Source organism: Asparagus officinalis, chromosome 9 (genome assembly GCF_001876935.1).
Source record: "Asparagus officinalis chromosome 9, Aspof.V1, whole genome shotgun sequence".
Lineage (NCBI taxonomy): Eukaryota > Viridiplantae > Streptophyta > Magnoliopsida > Asparagales > Asparagaceae > Asparagus > Asparagus officinalis.
The window spans coordinates 14864071-14884605 of NC_033802.1; the positions used below are offsets into that span (position 1 = coordinate 14864071).

Sequence of the window (20535 nt, forward strand, 5' to 3'; positions counted from 1 at the left end):
TGTCGAAACCGGGCCTTGTTATCATAATCGCTGCTGGGGTTTTTGGAGCTGTGGTTTCTTTGATCGTGGGTACGCTGTGGCTCCCAAAATTATTACAAGTTAAACCCACAATTATCAAAAAAATTCATCTCCTCCCTCTCCCCCAAATTCATCCCCTCCCTCTTCCCCTCCTCTTCCTCATCGTCGTCGTCAACGTCCTCCTACATGTTTTTGCCGATGGTTGGATCGGATGAGGTCTTCGCAGGATTTTCACCCGGACTATATTGTGGTCACGGGGAGTTCGAGGATTGGGACGGCGTATCATGCTATTCTTCGTGATGGGTCGGCGTTGACGGTGAAGAGGCTTTATGGTTGTCTGTTGTCGGAGAAGCAGTTTAGGGATGAGATGGGGAGGATGGCGTAGATTAAGCATCCGAATTTGGTTCCTTTGCTTGGCTATTGTGTTGTTGAAGAAGAGAAGCTTTTGATTTACAAGCATATGGCGAATGGAGCTCTTTCGTCGATGATTAGGGATGGGGGTCAGGGTTTGGACTGGCCGACGAGGTTGAGGATTGGGGTTGGGGGTTCGAGAGGGCTGGCTTGGCTTCACCATGGGTTTCAAGTTCCTTTCTTGCATCAAAATGTTAGCTCGAATGCTGTGCTTCTTGATGAAGAGTATGAGCCCAGAGTCACTGATTTTGGTCTGGCCAGGCTAATGAGGCCTTGGACCTCCGACGAGGGTTTGAACACGACTCCATTCTTGAATGGGGATTTTGGGGAGTTTGGGTATATTGCACCAGAGTATGCAACCAATCCGGTGCCAAGCACAAAAGGGGATGTTTATGGATTTGGGGTTGTTTTACTTGAGCTTGCAACTGGACAGAAGGCTACTGAGGTGAACAGTGATTTGGCTGGTGAAGGATTTAAGGGGAATTTGGTGGACTGGGTTACTCAACTCGTTGTTGCTGGTAAAATTCGTGAAGCTATCGATAAACCGTTGAGAGGGAACGGGCATGATGATCAAATTGTAGAGTTCTTGAAGGTTGCTTGTGGATGTGTTGCTGTTAGGCCTCAAGAGAGGTTATCGATGTATAGGGTTTATCAGTCATTGAAGAGTATTGGAGGTGGGCATGAGTACTCAGAGCAGTTTGATGAATTCCCACTCATTTACGGGAAGGATGAGCCTGAGGCTGCATAGTATTTATCGGTATGATTCCTTCTGGACTTTATGTTCTTTATTTCATTATTCACTTGGAAAGTCCTTTTGAGTACCTTTGATCAATGTGTTGTATGAATGTTATATGATCAAATGTAGCATGTTCCATAGATCTTTGATCCCTACGAAATTGTAATATTTAGTGGAGGTGACCCTTGCTATGGGTTTCCTTCCTCTTGGTTTGTCGGAATACTGCCCCTTGTTTGTCAAGGCTCGGGGGTTTTCAATTAGTTTTGTAAAAGATTGCATGTCAGACTCTAACTCAGTACTCATCCTTAATTCATATGCATGAATGTATATTTTTTTTCCTGCGATATTCGCAAGATCTTTACTACTACTTTCAATGTATTAATTGTTTCATAGCAACTTAGTTTTTGGTCCTGTATCTTTATTTGTCAGCTTATTGATGTGCTCATGCTGCAAATGCAAGTTTTTACCTTTATGCATGTTTCTGATGTATATTTAGTTTTCTTTCTGCACATTTTGAGTAGTTTTTACTGTATCACATACTCTTGATAGTTATACAAAGCAGTCATAATTGCCTTCTTATTGTTGGTCCTTAAACCGACTCTTCATCATAGGTATTGCTGCTACGTTTCCTTATATGCAAGCATGTATAATTGTCTTTCATTACTTTATGGTGATTGCCAAATAGAAAGTGTCCAAACTATTTACTGTTTGTACTCCTCTTTAAACTTGGTATTAATATCATTTCTGATGCTTGCACTCTTAAAATGTTCTTCTAGCGATAAATGAATGCTAAGGCTATTAAGATTTCTCTGTGGGTTGCAGTTTTTAGGAGATGGATTTAAGGTTTTCTAGTGAAATAGGTATGAAGTGTACTACAGTATATTATATTATTTATATTATTATTTTAGCTAATTTATTATAGTTTATAAATAATTACGAAATAATGTAGTAAAATAATTATTATAGTTATTCTTATTATTATAAATTATATTCTAGTGAAGTACTATGGTTTTTTGAAATTGGGGAGATGTATGATTAAATAATAGGTTATGTATGACTAATGAAAGGTTAATTAGAAATAATGGCATAAATGGGAATTATCAAAATTGAGAGGAAAAAAAAGGCAATCAAAGTATTAACATAGCAATTCTCTTTTATAAGTAGTATAGATGGTTGTGCACAACCCAGAGGATCGAATTGCAATCTTTTGTTCCTTCAATCTCGCCCTCTAGGGTTGTTATATGTTCCGTATCTATGATGTTTCATTTCAATTATGTTCTCATAAAAAACATAGATATAAGACTATGCAATATCTTTAGTAGGCAAACATATTGTACAGCATAGAATTTCTGAGGTGAATTGATGCTATATTCAATTTCTGAGGGGTTTCTCTTTAGAGAACCTCCTATATGCTCTAGTGCTTTTGACCTTGATGGTTGTGCACTCGACTAGAGGGTCGATTTACAATGTTTGATTCCTTCAGTCTCAACCTCTAGGGTCGTTATATGACCCGTATCTAAGATGTTTAATATCAATTATGTTCTCATAAGAAACATAGAGATAAGATTATGCAGAATCTGTAGTAGGGCGAAACAAATTGTATAGGATAGACTTTCGGAGTTGTTCGAGGAAGATAGAATCTACTATCTAATGGCCCTTGTTAACTTTTTTGAAGGATAAGCTGCCACCTATCCACTAATTTGGGTGACTTCATTTAGAAAAGAGAACATATGCATTCTGGTTAGCTCTCAAATCTTGTAGGCTTCTTCGAAAAGGAAGGATTTTGGAAGTGATTGGTTACTTCAAAGGAATGTTGGATTTTCCCTGTCTTCTCATTTGAATCTTAGAAACACTGGCTGTTTTCTAGTGGATGGGCTGTCTGTTGGTGGTGAACAGTCCTTGACCATCAACCAAACTCTCTTTGATTCTCTGTTACATTGTTTATATTCTTTACTAGTCTAGGAAAAAATTGAGAGCTGCTCTCTTTGATTCTCTGTTACATTGTTTATATTCTTCCTACTTCTAATGGCTCTTAAAACATTGGAGCAAGTCCTTTCTTTAGTAGTTTCCTCAACAACAAACTTTCTGTCAATGCATACTTCTTTTCATCCAGTTGACAAGCTGTTTTAAAATCTCGGTAGTTATTTGCGGAGCTTCTCATCTTTGAGTCTTGCTTCAGGCATCAATTTCGCAGGAAGAAGGGTTTGATGATGTGAAACTGATGATTCATGATGATTGACACAAATCCAATAGTACACATCATTTTGACAAGTAACTTTTTCTTCCAAGCTAATCTTTAGAATTATGGAGGAAAAACTAAACCTAGAAAACTTTTTTATTTACCTTGAAATTTATGATGTTCAAGAATCCAAATGAAACTGCTTCATCTTTGAGTAAACATATGATGGTCAAATGACTTAAAAATATCATCATGATGGCTGAATGCTGAGGAATATAGGATTGCCGACTTGCTATTCTGTCAGAGAACGGTATCTAGGACATAGGTGAGGAAATAAAATAAAATAAAATGAAATATGGGATTAGGTCTATGCTTATTAAAGATTAAGATGAAGGCGATAGCTGCTTCCATTTATAACTGTGTAGTAGGTAATGTATTAATACATGGAAAAATATTACTCTCAAGTTACAATGGATGAAAATTTGGTATGTGAGGTTCTCAATTTATGCAATTAATCACAATTATTTTTGATCTTATCTTGAACAGATGAGCAGGTTGACTACTAGGTTATCAACTTATAATCCATGCTGTTTCTGCTCATATAAATTTCTTGTTTGGACGCGTTGCAGATTCCATGCTTATATGAGTGTAGGAAAATTTTAGTAGGATGATGTGTTTCTATAGATCACTGCTCTCATGAATTGAAAGGATAAACGATAAGTAGAATAGGGCTTTCACTTTTTATTACGGATCAAACTGCAGCTTCTCTCAGATCTTGATTCTGATAATGCAATAACGGGAGAAGATATTACCTAGAAGTCCAAAATATGTGAAAATATGTCAGGTTTGCAGTAACTGAGGACGAGTCCAAATACTAGAATGTGATGGAAGTTGAAGATTAGTACCGGGAAGCGTAATAGCTATCTAGTTAGAAGGTTGAACTTGTCTTAAGGTTAAACATCGATGATGACTGACTGCATCTTTGTTGGGGTTGAACAATCGACAACCCGTGCCCTCCGGATCTTGTGACGAACAATTAGCAAGCAAGAAATCATAGCGAATTGAAAAACTTGCAGGAAAGAATAAATAAAAGAGAGAACACCAGATTTAACGAGGTTCGGCAAACGTTTCTATGTTCTCGAGAACCACACCAGAAATTCCTTGATTATTGAAGAAGATTACAAAGCTTGCAATAGGTCACACTCTCTCTAAGATCTCTGATCTCAAAATGCACTCAAAACGTTCTCTTTTTCGTGTCTTACCTCTCAAAAGAACGTTCAAGAAATATATAAAACCCTAACTCAAAACAGATTCCAAACCGAATCAGGAAACAGGATGACCGGATATCGGTCGACTGATGCACTTGCATCGGTCGACCGATAGGAGCTTTCAGCCTATTTCGTGCATGTTGTCAGTTGACTGGTGGCACCTCACCAGTCGACCGACCAGAGAGACATTTTCCAACTTCTTTCCTACAGTCGAATCGGTCGATTGATGCTAACCCTTTGGTCGACTGATCGGGGTTTTTTTCCAGCTTCTGATTTTGTTCTCAGGTTTGGGTCTACACACCCTAAAGCTAACAATCTCCTACTTGGAGAGCAAACCTACATCAACAAGCTCTCTTGAACTCTAGCCATATTCGCAAGCAGCTTCTCCTCCCCCGAAAATTTTATTCTTCAATCAACATCATTCTCGGTGATCGCACCTGTCCTCCTAGTGTGGCTTCGCCCTCATCTCCTACGCGTGAAGGCCAACTGAAGTTGCGCACAACTCCAGTTTCTCGATGGCTACTACCTTAGTCAACATATTTGCAGAATTTTGGCTCCCCAAACTTTTATCCAATAGTAACTTCCCGTCCTCTATCAGCGAGCGTATGAAATGGTAACGCACGTTGATGTGCTTTATTTTGGCATGATATTCTAGATTCTTGGTAATGTGTATAGCACTCTGACTATCACAATAAAAACTCAGTTCCCCCGCTTCAGACCCAACTCTTCTAGACATCCAGTCAACCAAATCATCTCCTTGCTAGCTTCAGTTACTCCGACATACTCTGCCTCAGTCGTGGACAACGTCACTATCTTCTGCAAACGTGAGACCCAGCTCACTGCTGTCGACCCTAAGGTATAAACATACCTATGGTACTTCGCCTTGTATCATGATCACCGACAAAGTTTGCATCAACATATCTCTGCAGTATCAACTGCTTTCTCTTAAAACACAGTGGCATATCCGTACTCCCTCTCAAGTATCACAATATTCACTTCACGGCCTCCCAATGTTGCTTCCCTGGATTGCTGGCAAACCTGCTCACAACTCCCACTACATGGGCGATATCCGACCTCGTGCAAACTATCGCATACATGAGACTACCAATGGCTGATGAGTATGGCACTCTGGTCGTGAACTCCTTCTCTGCATCTGTCTTGGATGACTGCTCCTCAGATAACCTGAACTGACTTCCAAGGGGCGTGCCAACAGCCTTCGCATTCTGCATGTTGAATCTCTAAAGTACATTCTCAATATATTCAGTCTGACTCAACTTCAGCGTCCCTTCAGCCACATCCCGACTAATTCGCATCCCAGGAATTTGCTTGGCTGTACCCAAATCCTTCATGACAAACTCTTTTGCTAACTGCTTCTTCAACTTATTTATCTCCTGTAAACATGGCCCTGCAACTAACATGTTATCTACGTATAATAATAACACGATATAGTTGGAATCGAACCTCTTGAAATAGCAACAATGATCTGAATTGCATCTGCCATAGCCATTGCTCTGCATGAACTTATCAAATTTTTTGTACCACAGTCTTGGAGTCCGTTTCAAATCGTACAAGTAGTTTTTGAGCCTACACACCATATCTTCCTTTCCTTCCTCTATAAAGCCAACAAGTTGCTTCATATAGATTTTTTCATCCAAGTCACCATGAAGAAATGTAGTCTTTACATCCAACTGCTCAAGGTAGAGATTTTTAGCAGCTACTAAGCTCAACACCATTCTGATGGTTGTAAGCTTCACGACGGAGGAAAATATCTCTATATAATCCATTTCTATCCTTTATTGGAACCCTTTCACAACTTATCTGGCCTTGAATCTTTTGCTTCCACCACTCTCCTGCTTGATCCGGTAGACCCACTAGATATGTAAGGTTTTTTTCTGCGTAGGTAGATGGGCTAACTCCCATGTCTCATTCGAGTGGAGAGAATCCATCACTTCTTACATCGCATGCTCCCACTGCTGAGACTCACCAACTTGCATTGCCTCCTCATAACACTCTGGTTCTCCACTGTCTGTCAAAAGTAAGTAATCTAGCGACAAAAGATATCTGAGATTTGGTTTGGGTACTCTGGATGACCTCCTAAGCTCCTCGCCCTGGGTACCTGTCTCTGCACCTGGAGCCTCTTCCGTTCTTCGGTCAGAACTGACAATGTCTCCCCCATCTGGATGTTCTTCTTAATCCATGTACTCGGATCCACCTGCATCCTTAGTGCTGCTCCTACGGCTTGGTTATCCTTGACATTGTCCCTGTCCTTACACATCTCCTCTTCATTAAATATGACATCTCTACTCCTGATAATTTTCCTGTTCTTATCATCCCACATACGATATCCGAACTCATCAAGACCGTATCCAATGAATGTACACTTCTGTAACCTAGCTTCTAACTTTTTCCTGACATGATCACTGATATGAACATATGCCACACAACCAAATACTCTCAAGTGTGAGAGATTTACTTTCTTGCCACTCCAAAGCTCTTCTGGAATCCCAAAATCTAATGGAACTAAAGGCCCATGATTTATCATGTAAGCTACTGTATGCACCGCGTCCGCCTAAAACATTTTAGATAGACCTGCATGTAGACTCTGCTCCTCGCCCGCTCTGTCAATGTTCTGTTCATTCTCTCTGTAACGCCGTTCTGTTGCGGTGTTCCTGGTGTAGTCCTCTCTAAACGAATCTCATTCAGAGCACCAAACTTCTTGAACCCCTCCAGCTTGTATTCTTCACCATTGTCCGATCTCAGACACTTCACATTCAGATCTATCTCGTTCTCTACCATGACTTTCCACTCCTTGAAGATCCCAAACACCACTAACTTATGTTTCATGAAGTATACCCGCACTTTACTCGAGTGATCGTCGATAAAGGTGACATAGTACGCCAAACCGTCAAGAGAGACACGCTGGCTAGACCCCATACATATGTATGAACAAACTCTAGCTTGTGAGCTTTGGGTGGTCTTTCACTCTTTTGAAAACTGACCCTCTTCTGCTTCCCGTAAATGCAATATTCACAAACACCAACTTTCACTGAATCGATGCCGGATAGCTTTTTCTGAGAGTGTAGAATCTTTATATCCTTCTCACTCATGTGTCCTAACATATTCTGCCACAGATCTGCACTTTCCTTGCCAGCTGCAATTGTGAGGGTGTCACTCGCTTATGAAGTTAAGTAGAAAGTTCCGGTTTTGTTGCCGCGACCAACCACCATAGTACCGTTAGAGATTTTCCACGAATCCTCGGTAAATGTTAAAACATAGCCTTCTGCTTTAAGCTAGCTAACTGAAATAAGATTCCTCTTCAGCTTCGGTACATGTCTGACGTTCTTCAGAGATCACTTAGAACCCTTCATCTGAATCTGCACATCGTCTCTTCCCACAATACTACAATGTTCGTTATCCCCCAAGTACACTTTCCCAAAGTCCTATGCTACATAGTTCTGAAGAAGCTTCCTATTAGTAGTGACGTGGAATGAGGCTCTCGAATCAATAACCCATGAATCAATGTCACTATCCATAGCAAGGATCAAGGCCTCTTGCATAATATGAGCCTCTTGCTCATTTATATCATTCTTTGGCGCTTTGTAGACTGAAGATATGTGGCCCTCCTGGACGCAGTTTCAACACTTCCCTTTGATAGGCTTTACTTTCGAGTTCGACCTCTTCTTCTTCGAATTCGACCGCTTTCTATTCTGGTTATCCTTGTTCTGAGTTCGATCTCTCTGCTCGAAATTTAGGACGGAACCTGAACCTTTTGATTCGGACGACTTCCTTCTAACATCGGATAGAATCATACTGATAACCTCGCTCAGCTTTAACTTCTCATTTCCTGTCGAGTTGCTAATTGAGGTCACACGATCTGCCCAACTATCTGGCAACTGCGATAGTATTAGTAGGGCTTGAACTTCATCATCAAACGTGATGTCGATGGAGATGAGTTGATCAACAATCGTGTTGAACTCGCTGAGATGCAACATGAAGGAGTATCCTTCTACCATCTTGAGGTTGAAGAGTGTCTTGACGAGATGAACCTTGTTTACAGCTGACGGTTGCTCGTACATCTTTACGAGCGCTTCCATAAGTCCCATCGTCTTCTTTTTCTTCAATATGTTGTGGGTGACTGACTTTGCGAGCGATAACCGGATCTGCCCTAGAGCCTTCCGATCTAGTATTTCCTAGTCCTCGTCGGTCTCATCCTTCTTCTTTCCCTTAGCTTTTCCTTTCAACGGATGGTAAAGATGCTTCTGGTACAGATAGTCCTCCATCTGCGACTTCTAGTAGGTAAAGTCTGATCCGTCAAATTCTCAATCTTCGATTTGCTTTCTTCTGCCATAGCTCTCACACTTGCCAAACGAAGCTCTAATACCAATTGTTAGAGTTGAACAATCGACAACCCGTGCTCTCCGAATCTTGTGACGAACAATTAGCAAGCAAGAAATCACAACAAATCGAAAAACTTGCAGGAAAGTTTAAATAAAAGAGAGAAAACCAGATTTAACGAGGTTCGGCAAACGTGCCTACGTCCTTGGGAGCCACACCAGAAATTCCTTGATTATTGAAGAAGATTACAAAGCTTGCAATAGGCCACACTCTCTCTAAGATCTCTGATCTCAAAGTGCACTCAAAACCCTCTCTTTTTCGTGTCTTACCTCTCAAAAGAACGTTCAAGAAATATATAAAACCCTAACTCAAAACAGATTCCAAACCGAATTAGGAAACAGGATGACCCGATATCGGTCGACTGATGCACTTGCATCGGTCGACCGATAAGAGCTTTCAGCCTATTTCGTGCATGTTGTCGGTCGACTGGTGGCATCCCACCAGTCGACTGACCAGAGTGACGTTTTCTAGCTTCTTTCCTACAGTCGAATCGGTCGACTGATACCAACCCTTCGGTCGACTGGTGGCATCCCACCAGTCGACTGATCAGAGTGACGTTTTCTAGCTTCTTTCCTACAGTCGAATCGGTCGACTGATGCCAACCCTTCGGTCGACTGATCGGGGGGTTTTTCTAGCTTCTGATTTTGTTCTTAGGTTTGGGTCTACACCCCCCAAAACCAACAATCTTAAACTTGAGTAAATGCTAACGTATGGACCGACACTGATACGAGAGGTCTGTGCTACATAGGATTTTAAGCATTCTAAGCTATTCGAGCAGAAACTGCTGCTGCTGACATTGCCTAATGACAACTAATACATGTTGATATTGGCTAATAATGACTGATAAACAAGAAATTGCAAGGTTTGACGAATCATAAGTTGATTTGATATTGTTATATTGGAAAACAAACATGCACGAATAATTCTTATCAAAAAATATGAGAACTGTCAGAGAACTCTGATGTTACATATCTCTGCAGTATCAACTGCTTTCTCTTAAAACACAGTGGCATATCCGTACTCCCTCTCAAGTATCACAATATTCACTTCACGGCCTCCCAATGTTGCTTCCCTGGATTGCTGGCAAACCTGCTCACAACTCCCACTACATGGGCGATATCCGACCTCGTGCAAACTATCGCATACATGAGACTACCAATGGCTGATGAGTATGGCACTCTGGTCGTGAACTCCTTCTCTGCATCTGTCTTGGATGACTGCTCCTCAGATAACCTGAACTGACTTCCAAGGGGCGTGCCAACAGCCTTCGCATTCTGCATGTTGAATCTCTAAAGTACATTCTCAATATATTCAGTCTGACTCAACTTCAGCGTCCCTTCAGCCACATCCCGACTAATTCGCATCCCAGGAATTTGCTTGGCTGTACCCAAATCCTTCATGACAAACTCTTTTGCTAACTGCTTCTTCAACTTATTTATCTCCTGTAAACATGGCCCTGCAACTAACATGTTATCTACGTATAATAATAACACGATATAGTTGGAATCGAACCTCTTGAAATAGCAACAATGATCTGAATTGCATCTGCCATAGCCATTGCTCTGCATGAACTTATCAAATTTTTTGTACCACAGTCTTGGAGTCCGTTTCAAATCGTACAAGTAGTTTTTGAGCCTACACACCATATCTTCCTTTCCTTCCTCTATAAAGCCAACAAGTTGCTTCATATAGATTTTTTCATCCAAGTCACCATGAAGAAATGTAGTCTTTACATCCAACTGCTCAAGGTAGAGATTTTTAGCAGCTACTAAGCTCAACACCATTCTGATGGTTGTAAGCTTCACGACGGAGGAAAATATCTCTATATAATCCATTTCTATCCTTTATTGGAACCCTTTCACAACTTATCTGGCCTTGAATCTTTTGCTTCCACCACTCTCCTGCTTGATCCGGTAGACCCACTAGATATGTAAGGTTTTTTTCTGCGTAGGTAGATGGGCTAACTCCCATGTCTCATTCGAGTGGAGAGAATCCATCACTTCTTACATCGCATGCTCCCACTGCTGAGACTCACCAACTTGCATTGCCTCCTCATAACACTCTGGTTCTCCACTGTCTGTCAAAAGTAAGTAATCTAGCGACAAAAGATATCTGAGATTTGGTTTGGGTACTCTGGATGACCTCCTAAGCTCCTCGCCCTGGGTACCTGTCTCTGCACCTGGAGCCTCTTCCGTTCTTCGGTCAGAACTGACAATGTCTCCCCCATCTGGATGTTCTTCTTAATCCATGTACTCGGATCCACCTGCATCCTTAGTGCTGCTCCTACGGCTTGGTTATCCTTGACATTGTCCCTGTCCTTACACATCTCCTCTTCATTAAATATGACATCTCTACTCCTGATAATTTTCCTGTTCTTATCATCCCACATACGATATCCGAACTCATCAAGACCGTATCCAATGAATGTACACTTCTGTAACCTAGCTTCTAACTTTTTCCTGACATGATCACTGATATGAACATATGCCACACAACCAAATACTCTCAAGTGTGAGAGATTTACTTTCTTGCCACTCCAAAGCTCTTCTGGAATCCCAAAATCTAATGGAACTAAAGGCCCATGATTTATCATGTAAGCTACTGTATGCACCGCGTCCGCCTAAAACATTTTAGATAGACCTGCATGTAGACTCTGCTCCTCGCCCGCTCTGTCAATGTTCTGTTCATTCTCTCTGTAACGCCGTTCTGTTGCGGTGTTCCTGGTGTAGTCCTCTCTAAACGAATCTCATTCAGAGCACCAAACTTCTTGAACCCCTCCAGCTTGTATTCTTCACCATTGTCCGATCTCAGACACTTCACATTCAGATCTATCTCGTTCTCTACCATGACTTTCCACTCCTTGAAGATCCCAAACACCACTAACTTATGTTTCATGAAGTATACCCGCACTTTACTCGAGTGATCGTCGATAAAGGTGACATAGTACGCCAAACCGTCAAGAGAGACACGCTGGCTAGACCCCATACATATGTATGAACAAACTCTAGCTTGTGAGCTTTGGGTGGTCTTTCACTCTTTTGAAAACTGACCCTCTTCTGCTTCCCGTAAATGCAATATTCACAAACACCAACTTTCACTGAATCGATGCCGGATAGCTTTTTCTGAGAGTGTAGAATCTTTATATCCTTCTCACTCATGTGTCCTAACATATTCTGCCACAGATCTGCACTTTCCTTGCCAGCTGCAATTGTGAGGGTGTCACTCGCTTATGAAGTTAAGTAGAAAGTTCCGGTTTTGTTGCCGCGACCAACCACCATAGTACCGTTAGAGATTTTCCACGAATCCTCGGTAAATGTTAAAACATAGCCTTCTGCTTTAAGCTAGCTAACTGAAATAAGATTCCTCTTCAGCTTCGGTACATGTCTGACGTTCTTCAGAGATCACTTAGAACCCTTCATCTGAATCTGCACATCGTCTCTTCCCACAATACTACAATGTTCGTTATCCCCCAAGTACACTTTCCCAAAGTCCTATGCTACATAGTTCTGAAGAAGCTTCCTATTAGTAGTGACGTGGAATGAGGCTCTCGAATCAATAACCCATGAATCAATGTCACTATCCATAGCAAGGATCAAGGCCTCTTGCATAATATGAGCCTCTTGCTCATTTATATCATTCTTTGGCGCTTTGTAGACTGAAGATATGTGGCCCTCCTGGACGCAGTTTCAACACTTCCCTTTGATAGGCTTTACTTTCGAGTTCGACCTCTTCTTCTTCGAATTCGACCGCTTTCTATTCTGGTTATCCTTGTTCTGAGTTCGATCTCTCTGCTCGAAATTTAGGACGGAACCTGAACCTTTTGATTCGGACGACTTCCTTCTAACATCGGATAGAATCATACTGATAACCTCGCTCAGCTTTAACTTCTCATTTCCTGTCGAGTTGCTAATTGAGGTCACACGATCTGCCCAACTATCTGGCAACTGCGATAGTATTAGTAGGGCTTGAACTTCATCATCAAACGTGATGTCGATGGAGATGAGTTGATCAACAATCGTGTTGAACTCGCTGAGATGCAACATGAAGGAGTATCCTTCTACCATCTTGAGGTTGAAGAGTGTCTTGACGAGATGAACCTTGTTTACAGCTGACGGTTGCTCGTACATCTTTACGAGCGCTTCCATAAGTCCCATCGTCTTCTTTTTCTTCAATATGTTGTGGGTGACTGACTTTGCGAGCGATAACCGGATCTGCCCTAGAGCCTTCCGATCTAGTATTTCCTAGTCCTCGTCGGTCTCATCCTTCTTCTTTCCCTTAGCTTTTCCTTTCAACGGATGGTAAAGATGCTTCTGGTACAGATAGTCCTCCATCTGCGACTTCTAGTAGGTAAAGTCTGATCCGTCAAATTCTCAATCTTCGATTTGCTTTCTTCTGCCATAGCTCTCACACTTGCCAAACGAAGCTCTAATACCAATTGTTAGAGTTGAACAATCGACAACCCGTGCTCTCCGAATCTTGTGACGAACAATTAGCAAGCAAGAAATCACAACAAATCGAAAAACTTGCAGGAAAGTTTAAATAAAAGAGAGAAAACCAGATTTAACGAGGTTCGGCAAACGTGCCTACGTCCTTGGGAGCCACACCAGAAATTCCTTGATTATTGAAGAAGATTACAAAGCTTGCAATAGGCCACACTCTCTCTAAGATCTCTGATCTCAAAGTGCACTCAAAACCCTCTCTTTTTCGTGTCTTACCTCTCAAAAGAACGTTCAAGAAATATATAAAACCCTAACTCAAAACAGATTCCAAACCGAATTAGGAAACAGGATGACCCGATATCGGTCGACTGATGCACTTGCATCGGTCGACCGATAAGAGCTTTCAGCCTATTTCGTGCATGTTGTCGGTCGACTGGTGGCATCCCACCAGTCGACTGACCAGAGTGACGTTTTCTAGCTTCTTTCCTACAGTCGAATCGGTCGACTGATACCAACCCTTCGGTCGACTGGTGGCATCCCACCAGTCGACTGATCAGAGTGACGTTTTCTAGCTTCTTTCCTACAGTCGAATCGGTCGACTGATGCCAACCCTTCGGTCGACTGATCGGGGGGTTTTTCTAGCTTCTGATTTTGTTCTTAGGTTTGGGTCTACACCCCCCAAAACCAACAATCTTAAACTTGAGTAAATGCTAACGTATGGACCGACACTGATACGAGAGGTCTGTGCTACATAGGATTTTAAGCATTCTAAGCTATTCGAGCAGAAACTGCTGCTGCTGACATTGCCTAATGACAACTAATACATGTTGATATTGGCTAATAATGACTGATAAACAAGAAATTGCAAGGTTTGACGAATCATAAGTTGATTTGATATTGTTATATTGGAAAACAAACATGCACGAATAATTCTTATCAAAAAATATGAGAACTGTCAGAGAACTCTGATGTTGATGCAAACAAAGGTGAACCAGAACCATGATCAATACTGACATTTCAAATATTTGGTTTACACTCTTCTTGTTTGTAGTGGTTCCTACAACTTGTCTGAAACATTGTATTGTTATTAAGGACATAGGTCAAGCTGAACTTGTGCAACTCTGCGTACTGCTCCAATAATCATAACGTTCTCAAACAGAAACTATAATTGATTAAAACCCTTACATTTTTGTTGATTTACTCAAGAATGGAGGACCATCACTTATATTAGTGTGTATGCAAATGGATCATATGCTCCGGTTAAATGGTTATCAGCAGTAGCTATGTTATTGTTCTTCATTTTCACGTGTTTAGTGTGTAAATAAGAGGAGCAGCAGCAAAATGAAGATGGATAACTATGTATGCCTTTCTTATGATTATGTGTATTTTTATGTTAGTAGTAAGTTATCTACATTGACGTTGTCTTGATAATGGGAAGGTTCAATTCTTAGAGCACTAAAAAGGAAATTAAGATGCTGTCCTCTGCCATAACCAAAATAAACAATCATGGGTGACTAGAATATGTTGTTCCCCCACAAACTTATTCCTGCAAGTGCTGTTTGATGAGCATTTTTTTAATTCCTTTTATGTCTTTGATACTATGCTAATTAACAAGTTCAAGAACATAATTAAATGGCAAGTCCTTGTCATCATTGAGAATAATCCCCTCAAAGTAGGGATTTTAATGGACCTACTTGCATTTTTTGTTCTTTTTTAGTTGTGTAAGCCTCACTGTTCAAAGGATGGTTCATCAAGAGTACCTCGAGTCATGATGAAAGATGCTCTGTTATGGGTTTTGTCCAATTGCTTTCATTCCTATTCTGGATTCTTTTCATGCCGTTATTTAATATAACTAGCCATTGTTAACCACATTTTCAGGACAAAGAAAAATTAATAAAGAAAATACTCATTTTGATGACTTCTAAAGTTTTGGGGATATTCCATTCAGAAAATGATGGTCTCCGACTTATTTTGCACACAAAAAGCAAATGTTTTTATTTGAAGAAGTCTCAAAGTTTTGGTAGAGAGAAAGCACATCGAAAGCTTCGCACCCAAAAAATCTCAATTTGGGATTCAGCCGATCTCTCCAAAGATGAGGAAATTATACAGGAACTTGATTTGGTCAATGAAGTTATCGAAAAATTATATAAAAATTATGAAGTGATACGTCTTTTGCAAGTCAAAATCAATATTTGACCCCTTGTTTTGGTATGAATATTTTGATTGTTTAAATATTTAACAAAGTTGATGTTATACGCATGTGTTTTCACGTACAAATAAGCTTAAGAGTATTTGAAAGGGATTCGGATCCTTTTCACTATCAAAAAAGTAATGAAGGAATTACTATTTTATCATAATTATTGATTATCTATTTGATCGTTAAGATTTTGAGTGTAAATTAAGAATAAATGTAATTTACGTATGACGAATGTTAGATTTAGCGAGAATCACGACCACCAACGAGATGATCATGGTTATTAAAAGTAGTGATCTTTTTACTATTCTTTTTATAGCAATGAGTGAGTTTGGAATGTTGGATGTATGTCGTACAGATTTTCTGGGGTTAAATAAAAGTCTATACTAAAAAGGGGGCTACATATCAAAAACCCCCTAACTTTGGACGATTCTCACATCACTTTTGTTTATGTCAGAAGGTTGATATGTGATTTGGGAGAGGTTAAACTTGATTTCCGGGTCCTTTTATCTCCTTTGATGGTTAATTTTTAGTTGATGATCTTGATCTATCCACGTCATTACTAAACTGCCGACTCAGCATCCACGTCAACAATTAAAATGCCAGGTGAGCCACTCGAGCTTGAGTTTTGACCGCCGGCAAACAGGGTGTGCCTTATTGACAAAAATGACGAGCTTTAATGTCTTGTTCTTGCCGGAGTTTTTTAAAATACCAAACTGACAAATACGTTCGTATAAATATACCAATTTAGTATTTTTAGTCGAAAGCAAACTGTAGAACCCACAGTTCTGACATTTTCCGGGTTTTCGACGTCAAAAAATGCAAACAAACAGTCCCTAAGTCCACAGGTTAAGTTGGGCTGTGATGGCCTACAGCTGTAGTTGAAGAGTGATAAATAATATTCACTTCATTGCACAGGCCCATAATAATTCTAAATAAATAATATCCATTTATCTCGACAACATACTAAAGTAAATGGGTTTAGGCCCCGCAACTCTCTCTGTCCATATGTAGAAGGATATGGGTAGTCTTATACTCCATATATTGATCAAAACACCAAGCAATTCCTAATATTCTATGGAGACGAAGTTATTCAAACTTGCGACTAAGCACATAAGCTTGTAGTAGAATTGTTGATGATGAATGGTTCAGATGACTGTGATTCATTTATTGTCCTTTAATACATAATAATGATAAAGAGATTATTCTTTACTAATTTAGATGAAAATAATAGAAATCCTTCAATAACATGTGCAAAATATCAAAAGAAAAATTCTTCAAGGACTAAAAATATGGGACCAATAGGGGGGACAAGTGAGGTGTCTGCCTCCTATTGGATAATGAGTTGGCCATCATCAAGGATCCAAAATATGGGACCAATAGGGGGACAAGTGAGGTGTCCCCTCCTATTGGATAATGGATTGGCCATCANGATGGCTAACTCATTATCCAATAGGAGATGATGGCAAACTCATTATCCAATAGGAGGGGGACACCTCACTTGTCCCCCCTATTGATCCCATATTTTGGGTCCCTGTAGCAAAACTCATATCAAAATAAAAGTTCGGTGCATAGTTATCATCCTAGCGTACGTGCATCACCAATTATTTCGATCCTTAACTAATTCTAGAAGGAGTGACATGTTCAAACTCCAAATGTAGCGAAGATATACACAACTTCAAGAAAACGGCACACCACTAAATAGCTAGGAAGATAAGCATGATGCCCACCTTATGATTGATGTGTCAATCCCACATCCCAAGGTGGAAGAGACGGAAGAAGAAAAATGTTGGGCACCATGACCAGAACTCATAACAATATATCACCATCCCAATCCTTATCCTCTCACGCATTGGTGACGCGCAAGAATCCATACAATTAGCAAAACCTTCTCTCTCTTTCCATACTCCCTCGTGACATCCACTCTCCTCAAATTTTCCACATGAATATCGATCTACGTAAAGATTTACAAAGCCTATATTAGTTATGTTGCATGAATTGTAGTTTTCTACTAGTGTATTTATCATATCTTAACTTATTTCTTAATACTACTTGTATATCATATCTTGAATAGAAGTCGCAGGAAGGATAATTGAATACGCTACTACTACTCTCTCCTTGGGTGGATTATTGAGGGATGATGATAAATGTCAAATAAATATTTTAGAAATGATAAGATGCTATTGAATATATAAATAGTTGGACATATTATTTCTATATATAATCTTTTTCACGTATGTGTATTTTTCAATAATTTTTTTTTCCTTTTACATAGTGATGCTAGCTCACATGCATTGAACATGCAACTACACATGATGTGCAAAGTTCTCCGGACTAAAGCAGACAAATTTAGAGATTATCTATACAATGATCTAAAATGGATAAAGGCCAGTGATTTAATTATTATCCCTATAAATACACCCTCACCTCTAAGCCTCACGCATTAGTCCCACCCTAGCTAGTCATATTCTCTAAACAAAAAGCTAGCGCGATGTCGAAGAACATGAGCTACTACGACGTACCCGACGGGGTCGACATCCGTGGCCGCTACTCCGACGAGTTCGCCCAAGTCCTCACTGCCGACGCGCTCCGGTTCGTCGCCGACCTCCAGAGGGAGTTTCGGGGGAGGATCCGCTACGCGATGGAGTGCCGCAGGGAGGCGAAGCGGAGGTACGACGCCGGCGGTCTGCCGGGGTTCGATCCGGCGACGAAGTTCGTTAGGGAGGGGGATTGGGTTTGTGCGCCTGTGCCCCCGGCGGTGGCGGATCGGACGGTGGAGATTACCGGGCCGGTGGAGAGGAAGATGATAATCAATGCGCTGAATTCTGGTGCTAAAGTTTTCATGGTATGTTGTTAGTTTAATTTTAGTAAATATGCAAGGCTTGTTAGGTGACGAAGTTTGAAGCTTTGTTCTTGAACCTGAATAAAATTTTAGTAGGTTCGATGAAATGACACTTTTTATGTTAGTCATAGCCGAATTAGGCACGTCTGTGGTTCAAGTGAATATATGATTTGATTGACAAATTTTAATAACAAATAAGAAAAAAAATTAAAATGGTTAGCGTGTGATGAAAGCTTTATATAAATACAGTTTGATTTAAATTCATCTAATGGGAAAGTTATATATATTCCTGTTAGAAAAATCCGAATCACATTATACATAACTCCCAAAGTATAGCAGATTTTGAGATATATAGCTCCCCTAAACTTTATAAATGTTACTTGATTGACCTTTGAGGATTGTGGTAAAACCCCGTAGACGCTTTCAGTTTTTTTCAACATGGCCTTCAATAGCGTAATAGGGTTTCTTCGAAAATCTAAAAGTTCACGGTGTCTAAAATAATGTTGAAAGATTTTTTTTTATACAAAGTAATGTTGAAATTTAGGGGTTATAAAATTGGGTATATGTTGTAAAATGGAAAAACGATTGTGCGACAAGCCTCAAGAGGTATTCTTAGGTCTGTCCATCCGGGCCGGTCCGGATAAGCCTCAAGAGGTATTGTTAGGCCTGTCCATTAGGGCCGAGCAAAACCGGAGCCCGAACCCGGACCCGGGTACCCCGGGCCGGGTCCGGGCCCGGTTTATTTTCTTTTTGTTAAAATTTTTATCAAATTTTTTTAATTTTATTTAAATTTTAAATTATAAAAAAAGACAAAAATTTAATAAAAAATAATAATTTTATTAATCACATAAAATGACATAAATTACAAATAAAAAATTATAAAAATAAAATTTTATTAATAATTAATAAATCATTTACAAATTATAAGTATAAATTTAGTTTGGAATTCATCGCATCACAATAGATAAGTACATCCCAACTAGGTTTTTTAAATTTCTTTTCTTTTTTTTATAAAAAAATGCTAAAAATTAGTTTAATATTATTATATTTTATATAATTATGTATTAGTATATACTTACAAATTATTATGTAACTATATATTATATATACGTATATTATATGTAAATATATTGTATATATTTATAAGTTATAACTTGAGAGAGAGAGAATCGCATAAGTAGCCGTTGCCCGTTGGGCCAATGGGGAAGAAGTAACTGTTGTAATACTATACTTATATATACTTATACTAGTTTGCGGTCCGTGCAAAGCACGTTTTTTTTTTTTTTGCTACAGTAATCCCGCTTTTTTAATATGGCATGATTTGAATTTTTGAAAGTGCTACAGTATTCCACTCTGCTACAGTGTCTTTTAAATGTTACAGTGTACCCGTGTGCTACAGTAATATTTTTAATTAGTTATTTACTTTAGCATGGACAGTGAATCTCTAATCCTCCTATTTTTATAAAGGAATAGATACTAAGAGAGAGGGTATACACACACACATATTATACATATATAAGAGAGAGTATACTTAAATATACTAAGAGAGAGAGAGAGAGTATATTAGTATATATATATACACACACATATATTATACATATATAAGAGAGTGTATACTTATATATACTTATATAAGAGAGAGTATACATATATAAGAGAGAGTATACTTATATATACATATATACTAAGAGAGAGTATATACATACATACATACATACATACATTGTACATATATAAGAGAGAGTATTCTTATATATACTTATATAAGAGAAAGTATACTTATATATACTTATACATATATATACTTATATAAAAGAGAGTATACTTATATATACTTATATACTAAGAGAGAGTATATATATACACACATATGACATATTATGAGCAAGACTCCTATCAACTTAAGTTGATGTCCACCAAAGTTTGTAGCCACACATTTATTAATATAAAACACCTTTTTAGATAATACATGGATCCCTAAGCAATATGAGTGGTTAAAAATTTTGGTGGACACACTATTCCCTATCCACTTAAGTTGACACAAGTTTTCACC

The 20535-nt window shown here is 39.4% G+C and overlaps 2 protein-coding genes across 2 annotated transcripts in view; both read left to right on the forward strand.

Moving 5' to 3' along the window:
* Nucleotides 213-1513, forward strand: LOC109824582 (probable inactive receptor kinase At1g27190). Its single transcript, XM_020391212.1, is given in 1 exon segment — nt 213-1513. A coding segment is annotated over 1 exon segment (948 nt). The 5' UTR covers nt 213-229; the 3' UTR covers nt 1178-1513.
* The window catches only part of LOC109824486 (malate synthase, glyoxysomal), a 5531-nt gene continuing 3065 nt past the window's right edge, over nt 18070-20535 (forward strand). Inside the window, exon 1 of the mRNA XM_020391095.1 lies at nt 18070-18485. Coding sequence (XP_020246684.1) covers nt 18132-18485 — 354 coding nt within the window. The 5' untranslated portion in view covers nt 18070-18131. The remainder of the gene's footprint in view (nt 18486-20535) is intronic.